Source organism: Arvicola amphibius, chromosome 4 (genome assembly GCF_903992535.2).
Source record: "Arvicola amphibius chromosome 4, mArvAmp1.2, whole genome shotgun sequence".
Taxonomy (NCBI): Eukaryota; Metazoa; Chordata; class Mammalia; order Rodentia; family Cricetidae; genus Arvicola; species Arvicola amphibius.
In genome coordinates, this window is record NC_052050.1 from 91,001,100 (window position 1) to 91,019,264 (window position 18,165).

At 46.7% G+C, this 18,165-nt stretch overlaps 1 protein-coding gene across 4 annotated transcripts; it reads right to left on the bottom strand.

Annotated features, from left to right (window-relative positions):
* Positions 1-26: 26 nt before the first annotated feature.
* On the bottom strand, positions 27-12,447 carry Rnps1 (RNA binding protein with serine rich domain 1). Of its 4 annotated transcripts, none has more exons than XM_038328267.1 (8): positions 12,321-12,447; positions 11,888-12,005; positions 8,259-8,414; positions 6,684-6,875; positions 5,244-5,346; positions 4,856-5,009; positions 1,334-1,475; positions 27-850 (listed from the first exon to the last, which is right to left on the bottom strand). In XM_038328267.1, the coding sequence occupies exons 2-8, from the start codon at positions 11,905-11,907 to the stop codon at positions 751-753; spliced, it is 867 nt and encodes a 288-aa protein (XP_038184195.1). In that variant the 5' UTR covers positions 11,908-12,005; positions 12,321-12,447; the 3' UTR covers positions 27-750. The 4 variants fall into 4 exon arrangements, with proteins under 4 accessions (XP_038184195.1, XP_038184193.1, XP_038184194.1 ...); XM_038328265.1 differs by lacking the exon at positions 11,888-12,005 and adding an exon at positions 8,645-8,831 and having other exon boundaries at positions 12,321-12,412; XM_038328266.1 differs by lacking the exon at positions 12,321-12,447 and adding an exon at positions 8,645-8,831 and having other exon boundaries at positions 11,888-12,004.
* Between the last annotated feature and the right edge of the window lie 5,718 nt (positions 12,448-18,165).

The window sequence follows — 18,165 nt, forward strand, 5'->3', positions numbered from 1 at the left end:
TAAGAAGGAGGCAGCGACACCAGCACTCAGTTTGCATCTAGTCCGAGGTTTATTCAAGTCCTCTCACTCTACACAAGTACAAACGACCTTATCTAAAATACTACAAAGTCATAAAACTCAAAACAAAATTTATAGTACTGACTGTACAACAAAAGCAAAAAGAGGCAATGTATACACTGCCACGGTTAACCCGCAACATCCCCGTGAACGGCAGGTGACAATGAGTGTGGTGGCAGGTTCCATCAGGACCCTGTAGAACTGGCTCACCAATTTCAGAGAATAGCAGAGACCTAGGGGCAGGGAAAGATAAAGGTGTTTAACCCTAGAAGTTGACGAGGACTCCAACGGGGACATGGTCAGGACATGGACAGCACAGCAGCCTGGTCCTCCTTCCGCAGATGTGGCACAGCAGCAGTACGACCAGGCTGCCTAGGTCCTAGGTCATCTGTGGACAACGGTGTGCTGTAATATGGAGGCTTGCTCATCCCAGCTGGCTCTGCTATAAACCAGACTCTCAAGAACGGGAAGGATGAACTTTCTAGCCAGAAAACTACAGGGCACCTTTATGGGCACAGTCCTGAATCAACAGTACCTCTGCAGCCAGAATCCTCCTGCAGAGGAAATATCTCAACTGCTGTCTTCAAAGCCCACCCGTATGGGATCCTTCCCTAAAGATCCTCGTTGGCTAAAGAAAGGACAAAACTGAGTTGGGGGAACATAAGTTACAGAGGTACAAATCAACGTCCCTGCTTATCGGGAGGAGTTGGAGCTGGACCGGCTCCTATGGCGGCGGCGGCCAGGAGACCGAGACCTCCTACGCACAGGGGACCTGCGCCTTGGAGAGCGAGACCTGCAGGAAGAGAAAACTGGTCAGCCAAAAGCAAAACTATCCAAGAAGCACAGCTATGGGGGCAAAATGGCCTTTTCTAAGACAATTTTACAACCCTATGAAGTGTGGCTTCTGCTGTCTGACCCCAAAGCGCCTCTCTTAACCCCTCCTGTAATCTTTTTCTAGTCAGGGTTTCACTGTGTAGACCAGGCTGTCCTAGAACTCAGAGATCTACCTGCCTCTACCTCCCCAGTGCTGGGATTAAAGAAAGGCATGTGCCACCATGCCAGCTTAGACTCTAGAGATGATTCCTTGCAAGGGCCTCATCTGTGCCTGTCAATACACATATTTTGACTGTCCTTTCTCTGACCAGTACCCAAGGGCCGCCACATGCTAACCTTCTTTCTGTATTCAACCCCAAATGGGCAACAATGAAGGAGCCATTTGGGTTTATAAATCACATAAAAAAGCCAGATGGGTCAAGGGCAATTTCAATTAAATCACCTCCTCCTCATCCGTGGGGGTGACCTGCGCCACATGGGAGGCGGTGGAAGCATTCTCCTGGGTGGGCTGAATCGCCGTGGGGGTGGCCGAGGCCAGGGTGCCAACACAGCAGTAGCAGTGATCTCTTGGCCATCAATTTGTCCTGTAGAAAAAAAGGGACAAAATCGTAAGATCTCTATTAAGTACTTACCATACTCATGCCTGTGATGGTGTGGTCACACATGCCTGGAATCTCAGCGCTTAGAAGGTGGAGGTAACTCTTAGTTAACCTCAGCAACATAGTGAGATATATATATATATATACACACACACATAATGCCTCAAAGTCAAATCAAACAAAAATATCAAAATTAACCCCAGCATTGGAGAAGCAGAGACAGAACAGGTAGATCTCTGAGAATTTGTAGCCAGCCTTGTCTACACAGAAAGGTCCTGGCCCAATGAGACCAGACAGGGGTAGAGGTACATAGGTAGACCCTGTCTCAAATACAAAACAAAACCCTACCTACTCCAGGCAAGCACCAATTTAGGTACTCAGTATACCAAGGTAAACAATCATAACACAAGGAACACCAGCAAAAGCTAACACAGGGATGAGATTTAAGACACTAACTGAGGCACCGGTACAACTTCCCAGAAGACAGACAACCCACACACAATCCTGAAAACGTGTTGAAACCTGTTAGGTAGAAGACACAGAACCAACAGCTATGGAACAAGTGACAAGATAGCTCGGGGCTTAAGGGCAGGATGGAGGCTTTTGGCAGGGGCAAGAAGGTAGCTGAGCTTCCTTTTTCAGACAGGGTCTCACTACATAGCCCTGGCTGTCCTGGAACTCACTAGGTAGACCAGACCAACCTCAAACTCACAAATCCACTTGCTTCTGCCTCCCAGTTGCTGGAACTAAAGGCACACCTGGCCCTGAACTTCCCTTTTTAAGGACAGTGGGAAGCTCAGGCTGGGGAAAGAAAGAAACTTGTTTGAAGAGTTCTGCAGCTATCTACATGAACTAATTTCCAAATAAAAGAGCTCCAAAGCCACAGAGAAACCTTGTCTCGAAAAACCAAAAAAAAAAACCAAAAAAAAAAAAAAAAAAAAAAAAAAAAAAAAAAAGAAAGAAAAAAAAAAATAGGGATTTCAAAAAAAGGGAGGAGGCACTGCTGGACACAAACCTCAGGAACTTACAGGGGCTCAGAGAGAGAAAAGCAAAGAGCACTGAGGTGCAAACTTAGGGACACATAACAGCTACAGACTGTTTCCACATCTAGGGTCCCCAGAGCCCAAACCTCGCCTCAGTGTTGACAAAGGGCAGGCTCCTGCCTGCAATACCCAGAGGCTAATTCAGGCACCCTCATGACAAAACCCAGTCTAACCAGAGCCAATGAAGAATGTCACTGCATTAACTGAACAACAGATAAGACATCAAGTAGCCAACTGCCAGCAAAGGCCACTCTAGTTCCCTGAATCTCCCCTCACCCCCGCGTTTTTCGAGACAGGGTTTCTCTGTAGCTCTGGAGCCTGTCCTGGAACTAGCTCTTATAGACCAGGTTGGCCTTGAATTAATTCAGAGATCTACCTGCTTCTGCCTCCCGAATGCTGGGATTAAAGGTGTGTGCCACCATGGCATGGTTAGTTCCTGGATTTTTAACTGATCAGAAAATGCACTCTGGCAATACCAGATGACAAGCACTTTGAAAGTGAAGGTGTCACTCATAGAACCTGAGCTGATATGAACAACACAGGTAGCTTATGCTGAACTCTTGAAACACTTGAGGGAATTAAAGTGGCTAAGTATCAAAGAAAATCCATACAGAAAGGCAACAACAAAACTCCAATTAAAACTTTTAGATATTTGTAAAGCTTAACAGGCATCTGAGGACTCTAAGGTTCCCAACACAGGTTAATGGCCCAGATGGTACTGTGAGCTGCCAGTTCTCAGTCTCTGTAGCTGTCCATATGCTAGAGCGAGACACAAATCCTGTATTCTCTAAAGCACTGATATGAAGTGGAAATTGACCATCAAAAACTATTACTAAGCAACACTCCACCTTGCTAGGCAGTGGTGGCGCACGCTTGGGAGGTGCAGGCAGAGGTGGGAGAACCTCAGTGCGTTCAAGGCCAGCCTGGTAAGCAGAGTGAGTTCCAAGACAGCCAGGGCTACAAAGAGTCCTGTCTCCAACCATGCCCTACTCTGACCCCCCCCAAAAAAACCCCTAAACCCCAAACCAAACCAACAAAACAAAAAGCCCACTCCAGCAACAGTTATGAAATGTTGGTAAAATAGAAAAAGATTCTCAGCCGGGCAGTGGTGGCGCACGCCTTTAATCCCAGCACTCGGGAGGCAGAGGCAGGCGGATCTCTGTGAGTTTGAGACCAGCCTGGTCTACAAGAGCTAGTTCCAGGACAGCTCCAAAGCCACAGAGAAACCCTGTCTCGAAAAAACCAAAAAAAAAAAAAAAAAAAACAAAAAAAAAAAAAAAAAAAAAAAAAAAAAATCACAAAACATAAAAGAAAATATTCCCATGTAAAAGCCAAATAATTTTTGTTAAACAAAAAGCTTTAATTGATCCACAGGTTTTTAACAGATTGAAAAATTCTTAAAATGCTAGTAATGTATTCATGTTTGATGACCTTTTCAGTGATGAGTGCTTCAGAAAACAGATTCTTGATAACTATACCCCACCGAGTAAGAATCAGAATCTACAAAGGGTTGCAGAATACTGTTTTCAGGTGTTACTTTTGTTTATGCTGCATTTGTTAACGCTGTAAAGCTCTGATTCTTTGCCTGTCTAAAACACTTTTTGGTCTAATAAAGAGCTGAAAGGCCAATAGTGAGGCAGGAGCGAGGACAGGCGGGGCTGGCAGGCAGAGGGGATAAATAGAAACGAGGAAGAGGAAGAAGGAGGACATCAGTGGCCAGTTACCCAGCCAGTCATGGAGTCAGAGTGAAAGATGTACAGAAGTAAGAGAAAGGTAGAAGGCCAGAGGCAAAAGGTAGATGGGTTATTTAGTTAAGAAAAGCTGGCTGTGGGCTGGAGAGATGGCTCAGAGGTTAAGGGCACTGGCTGCTCTTCCAGAGGTCCTGAGTTCAATTCCCAGTAACCACATCATGGCTCACAATCATCTGTAATGAGATCCAGCACCCTCTTCTGGCATGTAGGCATACATGCAGACAGAACACTATACACATAATAAATAAATTTTTAAAAATGTATAAAAAAAGAAAAGAAAAGAAAGAAAGAAAGAAAAGGAAGAAAGAAAGAAAGAAAGAAAGAAAGAAAGAAAGAAAGAAAGAAAGAAAGAGAGAAAAGCTGGCAAGAAACAAGCCAAGCTAAGGCCAGACATTCATAACTATGAATAAGCCTCCGTGTGTGATCTATTTGGGAGCTGGGTGGTGAGCCCCTCAAAAGCCAAAAGAGTAAGAGACCACTGAGACTCAAAAGCACCTGGGTTGGAAACCTACTCCAATGTTCCTGTGAGGACAGAGTTGACAGGGCTGAGGGTGGTCATAGGGTCACTCACCTCCATCCATGTGTTTCAGTGCCTTCTCCGCTTCATCTGGATTCTCAAACTCTACATATGCGTAGCCTTTGGATAGATGAGGATGCATCCTTTCTACAGGCATGTCAATCATTTTAATTTTCCCATAAGTAGAAAATATTTCCATGATATGATCCTACAGAGAGAAAGGTCACATCCTTGTTTACCTATCTATTACTTAATGGTCAAAGGGAATTCACTAAATGCGGAGTAAATCCCCACTAGTGTGAAAACATTCTGCCACACGACAACATGTGTCACTGGGGAGAAGTCTCCTGGATAGAAATGTAATAAAGTCATGGATTACATTCTAGATGCACCTGCTGCCAGACACCAGCTTGTCCAGCCTTCATGGATTAGTGACTCGTACCTTCGTCACATTCCTGGTGAGCCTCCCAATGTGCACTTTGGTGGGCTTAGGTGAAGGGCTCCGCCTTTTCCTCTCTTTCTCATCTCTTTTAGGTGGTTTGGATCTGAAAATACAAAACACCCAAAAATTCATTTTCCACCAACCATAGTGAGTTTGAGGGAGAGTTCAGGGCAAGGTCTCAGATTTGGTCCCCAACATGGAAAAAGGAAGAAAATATCAATTGGGTGTGGTGATATCTGCCAAAAACCCCAGCACCCAGGAGGTCACGGCAGGAGGAGTACTAGAAGTTCAAAGCCAACCTATACTGCCTAGTGAGAGCCTGCCTCAGCAGCGGTGTTGAGGTTTCTACTTAGCTTGAACAGCTGTCTAGAAGAGTTCTTACCAATTCACTTATATTACCCATGGTGGTTTGAATGAGAGTGGCCCCATAGGCTCATAACCAAAGCCAAGGGCGGTGGTGGCGCACGCCTTTAATCCCAGCACTCGGGAGGCAGAGGCAGGCGGATCTCTGTGAGTTCGAGACCAGCCTGGTCTACAAGAGCTAGTTCCAGGACAGGCTCCAAAGCCACAGAGAAACCCTGTCTCGAAAAAAAACAAAAACAAAAACAAACAAACAAACAAAAAAACCAAAGCCAGGCTCAGTACCTATCTCTTCTGCTGCCTTCACATCCAGATGTAGACCTGTCACCATGTCTGCCCACATGCCACCATACTCCCCACCACATGAGGATAATGGACTAAACCTCTGAAACTGTAAGCCAGCTCCAATTAAACGCTTTCCTTTATAAGAGCTGCCTTGCTCATGTGTCTTTTCACAGCAAAGGAACACCAACTAAGACGTTATCCTTGATTTAGAAACCCTTCAAATTAAGAGCCCCCCCCACCTCTTTTATTTTGTGTGGGCAAGTGCCAGGGCAATACGTGTAGAGGTTAGAGGATAACTTGTAGACCATCCTGAGAGCTGGGATTAAGGCATGCACCACCACTTTCCCATGACATACTTTCAATCAATCAATCAATCAATCAATCATGGGCTGGAGAGATGACTCAGCAGTTAAGAGTGCTGGCTGCTCTTCCAGAGGACTCGGGTTCAATTGTTCTATTCCCAGCACCCACACGGCAGCTCACAACTGTCTGTAACTCTTGTTCCAGGGGATCCCACACCCTCACGTAGACATGCAAGTGGGCAAAACACCATTGTAAATAAAAAACAAATAAACTATTAAAAAATATGTACTTTTGTGTTATAGTGCATACATATGTGGAGGTCAGATGGCAACTTGTGGGTGTTACCACACACCACCACGTGGGTCCTGAAGATTGAACTCAGACTGTCATAAGCTTGGCAGCAAAACCCTTTACTGCTGAGGCATCTTGTCAGTCCCTGATCTACTTTTCTTATAGCCATGGAAATAAGCAGGCTAGCCACCCTGCACTCACTTGGAGCGGGAGCGCCGCCTGTTGTCATGCCTGCGCCGGGAAGGGCTGGGGGAGCCGGAGGAGCTGCTAGAGCTGGAGCTCCGGGATGTGCTGGAGCTCCCAGAGCGGCTGGACGCAGAGGAGGAGCTAGAGCCACTGCTTGAACCTGTGCTGGTGCTGGAGCCCGAGCTGGAAGTTGAGCTGGATCGAGACCTGAGGAAAAGGGGGGTATCAGAGAGTCAACAATGAGCAAGAGTCACGTTTCTGCACAAAGACTGCCCAGCAGGAAATGGACCTCCTAGTTCTTTAAGTCATCAGCAATGACACCTGACAGGTCCCGAAAGAAAAGACAGGCTGTTGTCACCTGTACAGAACCCTAAACTTTACCAATGGAGAAAAGGCAGGAGTCTAGCCAAGGTCAGATCACCACCTCAGCTTGTAACAGGGCTGTAGATACTCAGGCAGGCTTTCAACTACCAAAAACTGAGCTCGAGGGGCTGAAAAAACAGCTCAGCAACTAAGAACACTTCCAGAGGACCTAGGTTTAGTTTCCAGCATCCACATGGCAGCTCACAATTGCCTTGTGATGGTTTCAGAGGACCCAATGCCCTCTTCTGGCTTCTGTGGGTTTCAGAGGACCCAATGCCCTCTTCTGGCTTCGGTATGCATGCATACATGCAGGCAAAACTCATATACTTAAAATAAAAAGCTCTAGACTGAAGCCATCGAATTTCAATTCAGAATGAAAGAATGACTAATACTTGCGAGAGAAACAGTTCATAACATCTAAATATCAATTTTCTAGTATCATAGAGGAGTTCATATCCATATGCAATATACATTACATAGCAAGAACATACATCATATATGAGATGAAACTCAAAATCAGCATGTCATAACTTAGGGTCTTGTCAACAACCCTAGGGTCTGGTTGCTTCCAAAGTAGTTAAGAAAAGGTACCCTTCCCCTGGCCTCAGTTTAATTGGCAAGTCTTAAGACACCAATGAAATCCTGTCAAAACAAAGTAGAAAGCTCTTGTGGAACACGTTATACAGTACTACCCTCCCAGCCAAACTGCTGTCATTCTCAGTGCAGCTGGGCCTGCACACCAAATATCATCACAGCCAGGCTGGTCTCTCTTGGAAGGAAGAGACAGGGAGGTGAAGGGATCCTCAGGGAGTATTCAGCCAGCCCTTCTAACCAGCTGTAGTATGCAATTCTGCCCTAATTGCGCACGGCCTCGCAGATGCTTTAAGTAGGGGATTATGAGGGGTGAGAACTCTGTCCATACAACCACAGGGGAGTCCTCACCCATACTCCTATCAGTAAGCCCGCACCCACGGCACTAGTAACTCTAACAAACTCAGCAGTTCCCTGGAGTGAGTGTCAGTGGACACTGACATTGGTTTGTTGGTAGGAGCACAGGAAGGGCAGATGTCCTTTACATTTCCCCAAGGGAAAGAATTTAACACCCAAGGCTGATCTCTGACTTCCCTAACACACAAACATGTCACCCTCCTAAAAAGAAAAGGTTGTCCTCGGTGGCCTTCACCGTGAAGGAAGACAGGGGCTGCAGCAGTGGCCCCTCTGCCCCACCTGGTGCTGCTGCTTCCACTTGAAGCACTGCGTCTCTTCCGAGTCTTATCCCTGCCACGATCCTTCTCACTCGACTCTTTAGTGGCCCCTTTATCTTTAGAGCGATCCTTGGACTTCTCGTCAGAGCGGTCCTTGCGCTTGGTAGGAGAAGGAGCCCTGCATGGCGAGGAAGAATATGAGGTTGCAAGCTCCCCTGACCAAGCCCTGGAATAGTACAACCCAGCAGTGGGGTCCAGAGGGAATACTAAGATCCCAGGTGATCACAGAGCAAAACCATCTGTGGGTTAGGACACTCACTGTAGAACTCAAAATCTCCCCTCTCTGAGGGTTCCTAAAACAGTAAGCACCCCCAAAATAGCACTAGAAAAATCTTACAGAAGGATTACCTAGTGCTGGACTTTTTATTATTTTCTTTGACTCCTAGCAAGCTCTTCTTTTTCACTCCTGATAAATCCATTCTCCCTTCTGAGGTGTTCAAAGCAGCAATGTCGGCCTCACTTATCTCAACTCTCACTTCTAACTCGAGTCTGAGAAACGATCCCTAATCGATTGCAATATACGCCAAAGAGCAGCCTAGTAACAAGATAAAAGGATTTAAATAGAGTAAACGAATCGACAAGGCAACAAACCTACTTTGCAACAAAAAGTTGAGCACACAAGAGAAGAGCAAGGGAACACAGCAAACAGCAAGTGTCCATACAGAGGACAGCCCTTACTTCCTCATGGGTTTTTTCCTACTCCCATAAGAGGCACAAATGGAATGGAATGGACACCTTAGTTTTTTTTTAAAATAGGAAAAAACTTACAAAATTTATTACATGCCCAACATACAAGAGGAATATTAAGATTCTTCATTATTTTCATTAAAGAAATGGGGATGGTAATTGTACCTATCAATGTTATTTCAGAGCATGCACAACTCTAGAGTTCACTGGTAAGTTTGCTGGCTTTCAAAAAATACTAGATACCACAATGGCTTCTGAGGAGAAAACCCCCAATTGGTAGATCAACTGCCATGCTCAGATTTGTCTGACAAACACCAAAACATTAAATATTCAACACAAATGGACAAAACATTACAGAAGAGCATAAAAAAGGGCCCTAAAGTCAGGCTGTGGTGGCACACATATTTAATGCCAGCACTTGGGAGACAAAGGTGAAGAGATCAAGGTCAGCATGCTCTACAGGGCTAGTTCTAGGACAGCCAGGAGGGCTACACAAAGATAGCCTGTAAGACTGTCAGGTGGGGAAATATAAAGCAAATGTGGGAAAATGTGACCTGCTGGATCTAGGCAGCAGTCAGGGAAACACAGATACTGAATTCTTTCTGCACCTTGAAACTTGGAATGGGGTGAGATCTTATAGGTTGTTTAAAGGTTTAACAATATGCTAAATAACACTAACAAAAACTAAATTTAGAAACTGCTTCCTGTGCTCTCTTCTTAGGGAGCAAAATACAAGCAAAGGCCCCCTTTCTTCAACTGTAACCACGAGAGAAAGAATAGACCATTGGTTTTTGATTTCAGAGACAGGGCACTTCTAAATGCTGCAGAGTAAATATTCTAACCCAAAAGAGAAGAGCCCTTGCCTCTGGACAGACGAATGGAACATGGTAAATGATTACCAATGCAGCTCCTTAAAGGGCTACAAAATCTTTTCAAGCAGTTTGCCCTAAAACATGCTATAGACACCCGCCAGGGAACACAGCAACCCACGGCCTGGAGTAAGCAAGCGTGCCTGCATTTGACTTTGTGCTTCACTACAGTCATCTCGGCCATGGCACTCATTCTCAACCATTTTTTTACTGAGACAGGATCTGTCTATTATATAGCTCTGGCTGCCCTGGAACTATAGACCAGGCTTGTCTGGAACTCTTCCTGCTTCCGCCTCTCGAGTTCTGGAATTAAAGGCAAGTGCCACTACACCTTGCTGTTACTCACTGTTAGTTTTATAATTTTTTGTTTTTTAGAGACAGGACTCTCTATTATGTAGCCCTAGCTGTCCTGGAACTGCCTATGTAGACCAGGTTGGCCTCGGCCTACTGAGTGCAGGGATTAAAGGCGTATTTTATAATCTAGCCGAGGCTGGCTTCAAATGTCCTATGCAGGAAAGTCTGATTGTTGATTCTCTTGCATTCACCTGGGATTAAAGGCTTTCTATATGGGGCTGGAGACTGAGACAAGGACCTCATGGTAGGCAAAAGCACCCCATCACCCGAGCCATGACTAGAGCTTCACCTCTCCCGACCTCGGCTGCCTGTGAATCTGACAAGGCACCCAACTAAAACTTTAAGTTCAGCGGTGACAAAGGGCTTTCTTCACGTTTGGAAACTACACCCACACCCTCTCTTACCTCATCACACCTTATGAATGCTTAATCAAGTCCGTCACAGCTCACCTTAAGATTACTTTTGGGAGAGATCACACAGAGCAGGACTGCCCAGTAATAATGTGAGCCATGAACACAACCTCGAATTTCCTTGCAGCCACATCAAAACTAGCGTAAAATTTTTCTTGTAGGGCTGGGCAATGGTGGTACACACCTTTAACCCCAGCACTTGGGAGGCAGAGGCAGGTGGATTTCTGTGGAGGCTACCCTGACAGAGTCACTGCTTCAGAAACAAACAAATGGTCTGGGGAACAGTGGTGCACGCCTTTAATCCCAGCACTTGGGAGGCAGAGGCAGGCGGATCTCTCAAGGCCAGCCTGGTCTACAAGAGCTAGCTAGTTCCAGGACACACTGTTTCCAAAAACAAAACACAAAAACAAAGGACAAACCAAAAAACCCAGAGCCTGGTCCACTCAACAAGGACTCTACTATTGACAAAGACTGACAGTCCAAAATTAATAGTTTTTTCTTTCTTGAGACAGGGTCTCATTATGCAGCCCTCAAATTCAAGAGACATGACACCCGAGTGCTGGGATTAAAAGTAGTGTGTGGGTCCCAAAATTAGTTTTTAATAAGATAACAAAAATTACCTTTATAGCATGACCAATATAAAAATACTAAATATTTGTGTTTTTCCATACTAAGTTATTTAATTCTGGTATGTGCTTTAACATTTCAGTTTGGGTTGCTACCAGTGGCAAAGAACAGATTCCGCTTGGGCACCCCCCAGCCCAACCTGGCAGAAAGTACTTTTATGAAGCAAGCAGAACCTGGTATTTTTAAGCAGTCTACCAATTGTAACGATAGTGTAAGCAAACACTTTGCTGGCTGTGGTCGAGTGCTAGAAAGCAAAGGTGAGGTTCTCTGTTCTCTCAAGTGCAGGTACCAACCAGCCCAGGACCTTGGTCACCTCCCTGTCCTCCGGAAAGGCGTGCGTCCGACAGCCAGAGAGAGGAGAAAACAATTAGTTACATCTAGAGCAGAGGCCGTTTCGGCAACCTTCAAAGACTCTCGACATATAAAAGCACATTTGAGACGCGGTGCGTACGAAGCAGCACAGGTACGGAACGGACGCCTACTCCACGTCTCTACCATCAACCGTAACCTCTCAATAGTCTCCCTTCCAGCTCGGTAACCGTGCTCAGTCCACCCTGAGGGCCAGATCCTCAAGGCCCGGAACTGAGGACTGCACACAGGAGTTGGATAAACACGCGTGGGAAGAGATCTAAAAGAAAGCCAACCTTGTAGGCCGGTTCACCATCGGCACCGTCCGCTCCGGCCACTATATCGACCTCGCCTCCCACCCTTTCTCCACTCACAACTCAGGCAGGGCCCGGCGTGGCGAGCCGAGGTCTCCAGCTAGACAAGAAAACAAGAGAAGAGGCGGCGCTCGCAGCTGCCGGGAGTCCCGCAAGCTAAGCTGGTCGCCGCCGAGCTAACGGTGCGGGATCGCCCTTCCGTCTGCGACCGCGGCGACCACTTCCGGGCCGCGGCCTCGACGCCTCCCACTCCGCCCGACCCGAACCCCTCTTTCTCTTCGGGCTGTGCGCGTCTCCGGTAGGCCTCCACCACACCGCGGGGCTGCGGGACGCAAACGGCTCCACGATGCGCCCCACCAAGCCCGGCAGGCGGTCCCCGAAGTACGGATGCGGCCGGATTCCTCCCCCAACTTACATCTTCCCGAGGCCGCCACCTCCTCCCGCTCTTCTCAGACCCGGAGGTCGGCGCCGCTCTGCCGTCAGAGTTGAGAAGCGGGAAGACGGCGTTGTCGCGGAGCGATGACGTCAGGGCTCTCAGCCAATGCACGAGAGTGGCTGTTTGTAGGAGGGGGGACGCCGCGGTTAGCTTTTTATTTCCTGCGGAGTGGATCCTTTCTAGGATCCGGGACTCCTTTGGGCGTCCTGGAGCACGCTTGTGATTGGCTGGCCGGGACCGCCCCCGTGGTGTTCCCGCCTCCCAACTCAGCCTGGCACGTTCCTTGCTCTGTGATTCTTTGCGGAAAGTAATGGATATACACACAGTTCCTGCGGTTATCCAAACAGGTTTGAGGCGGCAAGGAAGACAGGAACAGATCTAAGTTGAGCTTTAGGAGGAAGGAACAAAGGTGGCTTAGATTTGGATTACATATTGCAGTGAAAGATAGAAAAGAGGCCAACGTGCATTTGGTGACCATAAGAGACGAGGGAGAAGATAACAGAGTCCAAGGAGCTGGGCACGGGTTAGGAAAAGGAGCCTGCCTCTGCAGTCTTGGTGTGGGGTTGGCAGATTCAGTCAGTCTGGCCAGGTACCCCTGCTGGACTTAAGATTTGTTTTGTGGTATATTTAACATAAGCGTATTTTCCTGTATTATTGTCATATCTGCTGTGGTCAGGCATGAGTGGTAAGTGGATATATTAGCTGTTCTCTAGAGGAACAGAACTGATAGGATGAAAATAAGTAAATAAACATTATGTTGACTTACACGATTCAGTCTGGGTCATCCAACAGTGACTGTCTGCATCCTGGAAAGGCTGAGAACTTGTAAGAAATGGACACCTTTGTAGTCTTAATCTAGTGCTGAAAACGTGGAGGGTTCCTGGCCTTCAGCACAAGTTGGAAGGCTGAAGAAGTTGCGTTCTGGTGTAAGTGAAAGATGGCAGCAGAAAGGCAGACTCTCTTGCCAGAGAGGAGCAATAAAATCAAATCTTAGACCTCCTCATACCTGGGCAGTCCCAGGATAGTGCCGCTCACTTTTAGGGTGGATCTTCTCACTTTACTTGACAGTTGCAGAAATCACTCACAGGTGTGCCTGGGGAGTGTCTCTTGCTTAATTCTAAATCCAGTCAGGTTGACAACCAAGATCAGCCATCTCCCAGAGGCTTCAGCCTGTTCTTGTAGGGAAAGGGCCCTTGAGACTCCGACATTGTGACAGTCAAGTAGGCAGCGGGTACAATTCTCTGAAGATTTAGTGGAGTCTATGTTAAGGGAGACTTCTGGAGGCCCCAGACCCAGAGCTTTGAGTCCAGCGCAGCTCTGAGGACCTCGAAGCAGGAGGCAACCTAGGGACCCCACCATGTCTGGTAGGGTGAGGCCAGAACAAGTTGAGCTAACACCTGCTCCCCTGCTTTCTTCCCCAAATGTTTGAAGTAATTTAATTTGGCATTCGTGTACGCTTCAACACATTTTATATTAAATCTAAAAGCATGATTTACTCAGATGCTTTGATAAAATTTGTTGCTAAATATTACGTATTTTTATAACCGAGTGTACTATCAGCTGTTGAGCTCTGAAAACTGAGCATTTACCAGACTTAACCATTTTGTATGCAGAAACATTCAGAATCGCAAGACTGAATCTCTAGCCAGGTGGTAGTGGTGGTGGCAGCTGTGGCCAAGAAGGCGCACGCCTTTAATCCCAGCGCTTGGGAGGCAGAGGCAGGTGGACCTCTGGTGAGTTTGAAGAAAGCTTGGCCCAAGATCGTGAAGATGACAGCCGTGCACTGCCTTCTCCGTAGTTCATGAATGGCTAACAGTAAATTTTGGTCTTAAACCAGTGGTCTGTAGTTTCTTTTTTGTGCATGTGCGTGTGTGTATGTGTGCGTGTTTGGTTTTTTAAAGATTAAGGCCATGGGCTCACAAATTTCTGATATGAATCTTTTTTTTTTCTAAGGTACCTGGAGGGACAGCCATGGGTGCTGGGAACCGAACTCTTATATTTTTGGTTGTGAGCCTAGCCTTTAATGGCTAAGCCATCCCTCCAGGCCCTGATATGAATCTTGAAGTGGAAAGACACCTTTATTCTGGGCCACAGCTGCTCCTGGAAGCCTACATAAGGACGTGGAAGGAAGGGTTTGCTCTTCACCTGCCTGCCCTTTCCTTGCCAGCACATCCACTCCTTCACTGGCATTAGAGCCTGCTTCTTCTGGACTCCAACATATGCAGAAGACCAGCGAGACTCCCAGCCTTGTGGGACTGAGAAACTACTAGATTTTTGGACTTTCCATTCACAGCTAGGCATTGTTGGATTAGTTGGACTGCAGCTTGTCAATTTAATACACACACAGAGAGAGGGGGGAGGGAGAGACACACACACACACACAGAGAAGGAGGAAGGAAGGGAGGGAGGGAGGGAAGGAGGAGACTCTAGAGAACCCTGACTTGACTAATACCACCATGCCCAGTTTTGAACACTTTAAAGGAATGAGCGCTGTGGAAACTATTTGAAGTTCCTATAAAGCCTCAGAGACTGTTAAAAACATTTTTGCTTAGTGTGGTAGCCCAGGCCTGTAACCCCAGTATTTGGAAGGCAGAAGCAGGGAGATCTCTGAGTCTGAAGGCAGCCTAGTTTCCAGAGGGTTCCAGGCCACTCTGGGCTACACAGTGAAATATTGTAGCAGGACTGGAGAGGTGGCTCAGTGGTTAAGAACACTTGTTCCTCTGGAGGAACAAGTAAAACCAGTGTTTGGTTTTCCGTACCCACATGGTGGTTCACAGCCATCCATAACTCCAGTTCCAAGGGATACAATGGTCCCTTCTGACCTCTTCTGAGGGAACATGGACACAATGAGGTGCATAGACATTCATTTCGGCAACAACAGCGAAACCAACCAAAATGTCTCAAAGTGATGAGACAGCACAGTTAATCTCTGTGGTGGTTGGAGGTTGGAATAGGAATGGCCCTGTTGGACCTTAGCGTCCAATCACCGAGGAGGAGGAGTCATCCCAAGAGACCATCTCTCATATCACAGCTGATGTAGAAGCATGAGGATTTTATTAATTCTGTCACGACAGGGTCCTCCAGCAGTCGGGAGGCTAGAAGACCCTGAATGTCTGGTACAGGCTATTTTTAAAAGGAAAAGCCACAGAAGTAAGGGGTGTCTGGGGGTTGTTCTTTAACTTTTATGATTGCCTTATTCAAAAGGGCTATTACCAATAATTGGCTGGAGAGTGTTTGCCAGATCAGATGAGGTAAGGGGAAACTTCTGAGGGTCACTTTGCCCCTTTCCCAGGGTCTAAGTCAAAACATCAGTCACCCTATTCAATAACTGAGTTCTATTTGGAGACCATTCACAAGGACTCAGGAAGATGATGGAATGTTCCCAACATTTCAGTACGTGTGTGAGCAATTGTTAGGTTCTTGGTTCCCAGTGGGGGAAGCGGGGAGCATTACTGCTGAGACTGAGAGTTGTCAGAAATGGCTTCAGAATTGTCTTAAAGTTCTACACCCTCCCCAACAGATTCATGTGTTTGAATGCTTGACCCATAGGGAGTGGGAGATGTGGCCTTGTTTGAATGAATGTGTTATTGCAGAGGTGGGTTTTAAGGTCATATATGCTCAAGCTACACCCAGTGTGGTACTGGTACAGTCTCCTTCTGTTGTCTATGGATCAAGATGTAGAACTCAGCTCCTTATCCAGCACCATGTCTGCCTGCATGCTGCCATGTCTTACTGTAATGATAATGGAGCCAGCCTCTGAAACTGTAAGCCAGGCCCAATCAAATGTTTTCCTTTGTAAGATTTATTGTTGTTTTGCTGGGAGGTGGTTGTGCACATCTTTAATCCCTGCACTTGGGAGGCAGAGACAGGCAGATCTCTGAGTTTGAGGTCAGCCTGGTCTACAGAGAGAGTTCTAGGACAATTAAGGCGACACAGAGAAACCCTGTCTTGAAAAAGCAAAAAAAAGAAAAAACAATATTTGCCATGGTCATGGTATTTCTTCACAGCAATAGAAACCCTAGTTAAGACAATATCAGTTGTCAGCTTGATGAGACTTGGGCTCTCCTGGGAGACGGACTTCTAGGCGAGTTTGTGGAGGATTATCTTGTTTTGTTTTTTGTTTGTTTTGGCTGGAAATTGCTTTGTTTACCAGGCTGGCCTTGAACTCACCAAGCTCCTCCTGCCTCTGCCACCCAAATTTTAGGATTAAAGGCGTGTGCCACCACTGCCGGCCTGGAGGATTATCCTAATTAGGTTATCTGAGGTGGGCAGGCCGACCCAGTGGGTGGCACCATAACCTAAGGTTGCACCCTGGTCTAATTTTTAAAAATACAGAGGTGAGCTAAGCACTTCTTGTTGCTCTCTGTGTTTACTTCCTGACTGCAGATGCAACACGATCAACTCCTTCCAGCTCCTGCGCTGTCACCTCCTTGATTTGAAGGCTTGTGACCAGAACTGTGAGCTGAAATGAACTGTTTCTCCTTTCAGTAGCTGTCTTTGGAGTAGTTTACCACAGCGGTAAGAACAGTAACCAGGACAGAGCGTGACGAGGCCCCAGCTCCCATGGCCTGTGTCGCTCACACTGGGCATGTCCCCTCGGTCTTTTCCTGGATAGTCATGTTTATTGTATACCCACGGGATGGTCATTCAGCACTACAGTGGTTCCTGACTGTCCTGTGACCATGACTTCTAAAAAGCACAGTTTTTCTAAAACTGATCAGTTTTAGTTGGGCGGTGGTGGTGGCACACCTTTAATCTCAGCATTTAGGAGGCAGACACAGGGTGGATCTCTACGAGGCCAGCCTGGTCTACAAGAGCTAGTCATTCCAGGACAGGCTCCAAAGCTACAGAGAAACCCTGTCTTGAAAATCCAAAAAAAATAATAATCAATTTTAGAAGGATATAAAATACAGAAGTGTTGAGTCAATGTTTTAGAAAACAAGAAAGTCGAGTGTGGTGGCGCACGCCTTTAATCCCAGCACTTGGGAGGCAGAGGCAGGCAGATCTCTGTGAGTTCGAGGCTAGCCTGGTCTACAAGAGCTAGTTCCAGGACAGGCTCTAAAGCTACAGAGAAACCCTGTCTCAAAAACAACAACAAAAATAAAAAAATAAAATAAAGAAAACGACAAGAAGCAATACCACATAAATAAAAAGGGACTCATGTTGAAGAAACTTCTGAAATTTTTTTATGTTGGAACCACAAGTGTCTTGCACCAGCCCATGTTGTTTTCTTGGCTGTAGATGGGACCCACTTTTCATTTGCCTTTGGGCCTTGTGATAGCTGACGATGATCAATTGGCTGGGATTAAGCATGGCTGCAGTAACCAGTGTTTGGGCATGCGAGGGAGTTTCTAGATCGCGTTAACTGAGGCCAGAAAGATGCCTCACCTGCTGTTTACCTTTCTTATCTAGCCCTGTTGCCAGCCCACTCCTTGGCAGACTGAGCTACAAGAAATATGGGTGGTGGCATTTCATGGGTTGAAAAGGAAAGCAGGGACAAGCAGCAGTGTTCCTGCCTGTGGATACGGTATGGCTGATCATCACCCAAGCTCCCAGCAGCACGGCTTCCTCCCATGCACGCTGAACCAGGAGTCAAACACACCCTTCCTGACGTTGCTTTTGTCTAGTATTTTATCCCAGGGAAAGTGACTGTGTGCCGATCCCTTCACCCCACAGCAGTGGATTCTGCAAGCATCCTCTGTTAGGAAAAGCCAATTCCTGTTCTTGCTTGAAACTTGATATGAGAGCCAATTTGAATATGGGATTGCGGTGTAGTGATCCAGTCCTGTGACCCCTCCTTATATCATATTTATGACATAGAGAC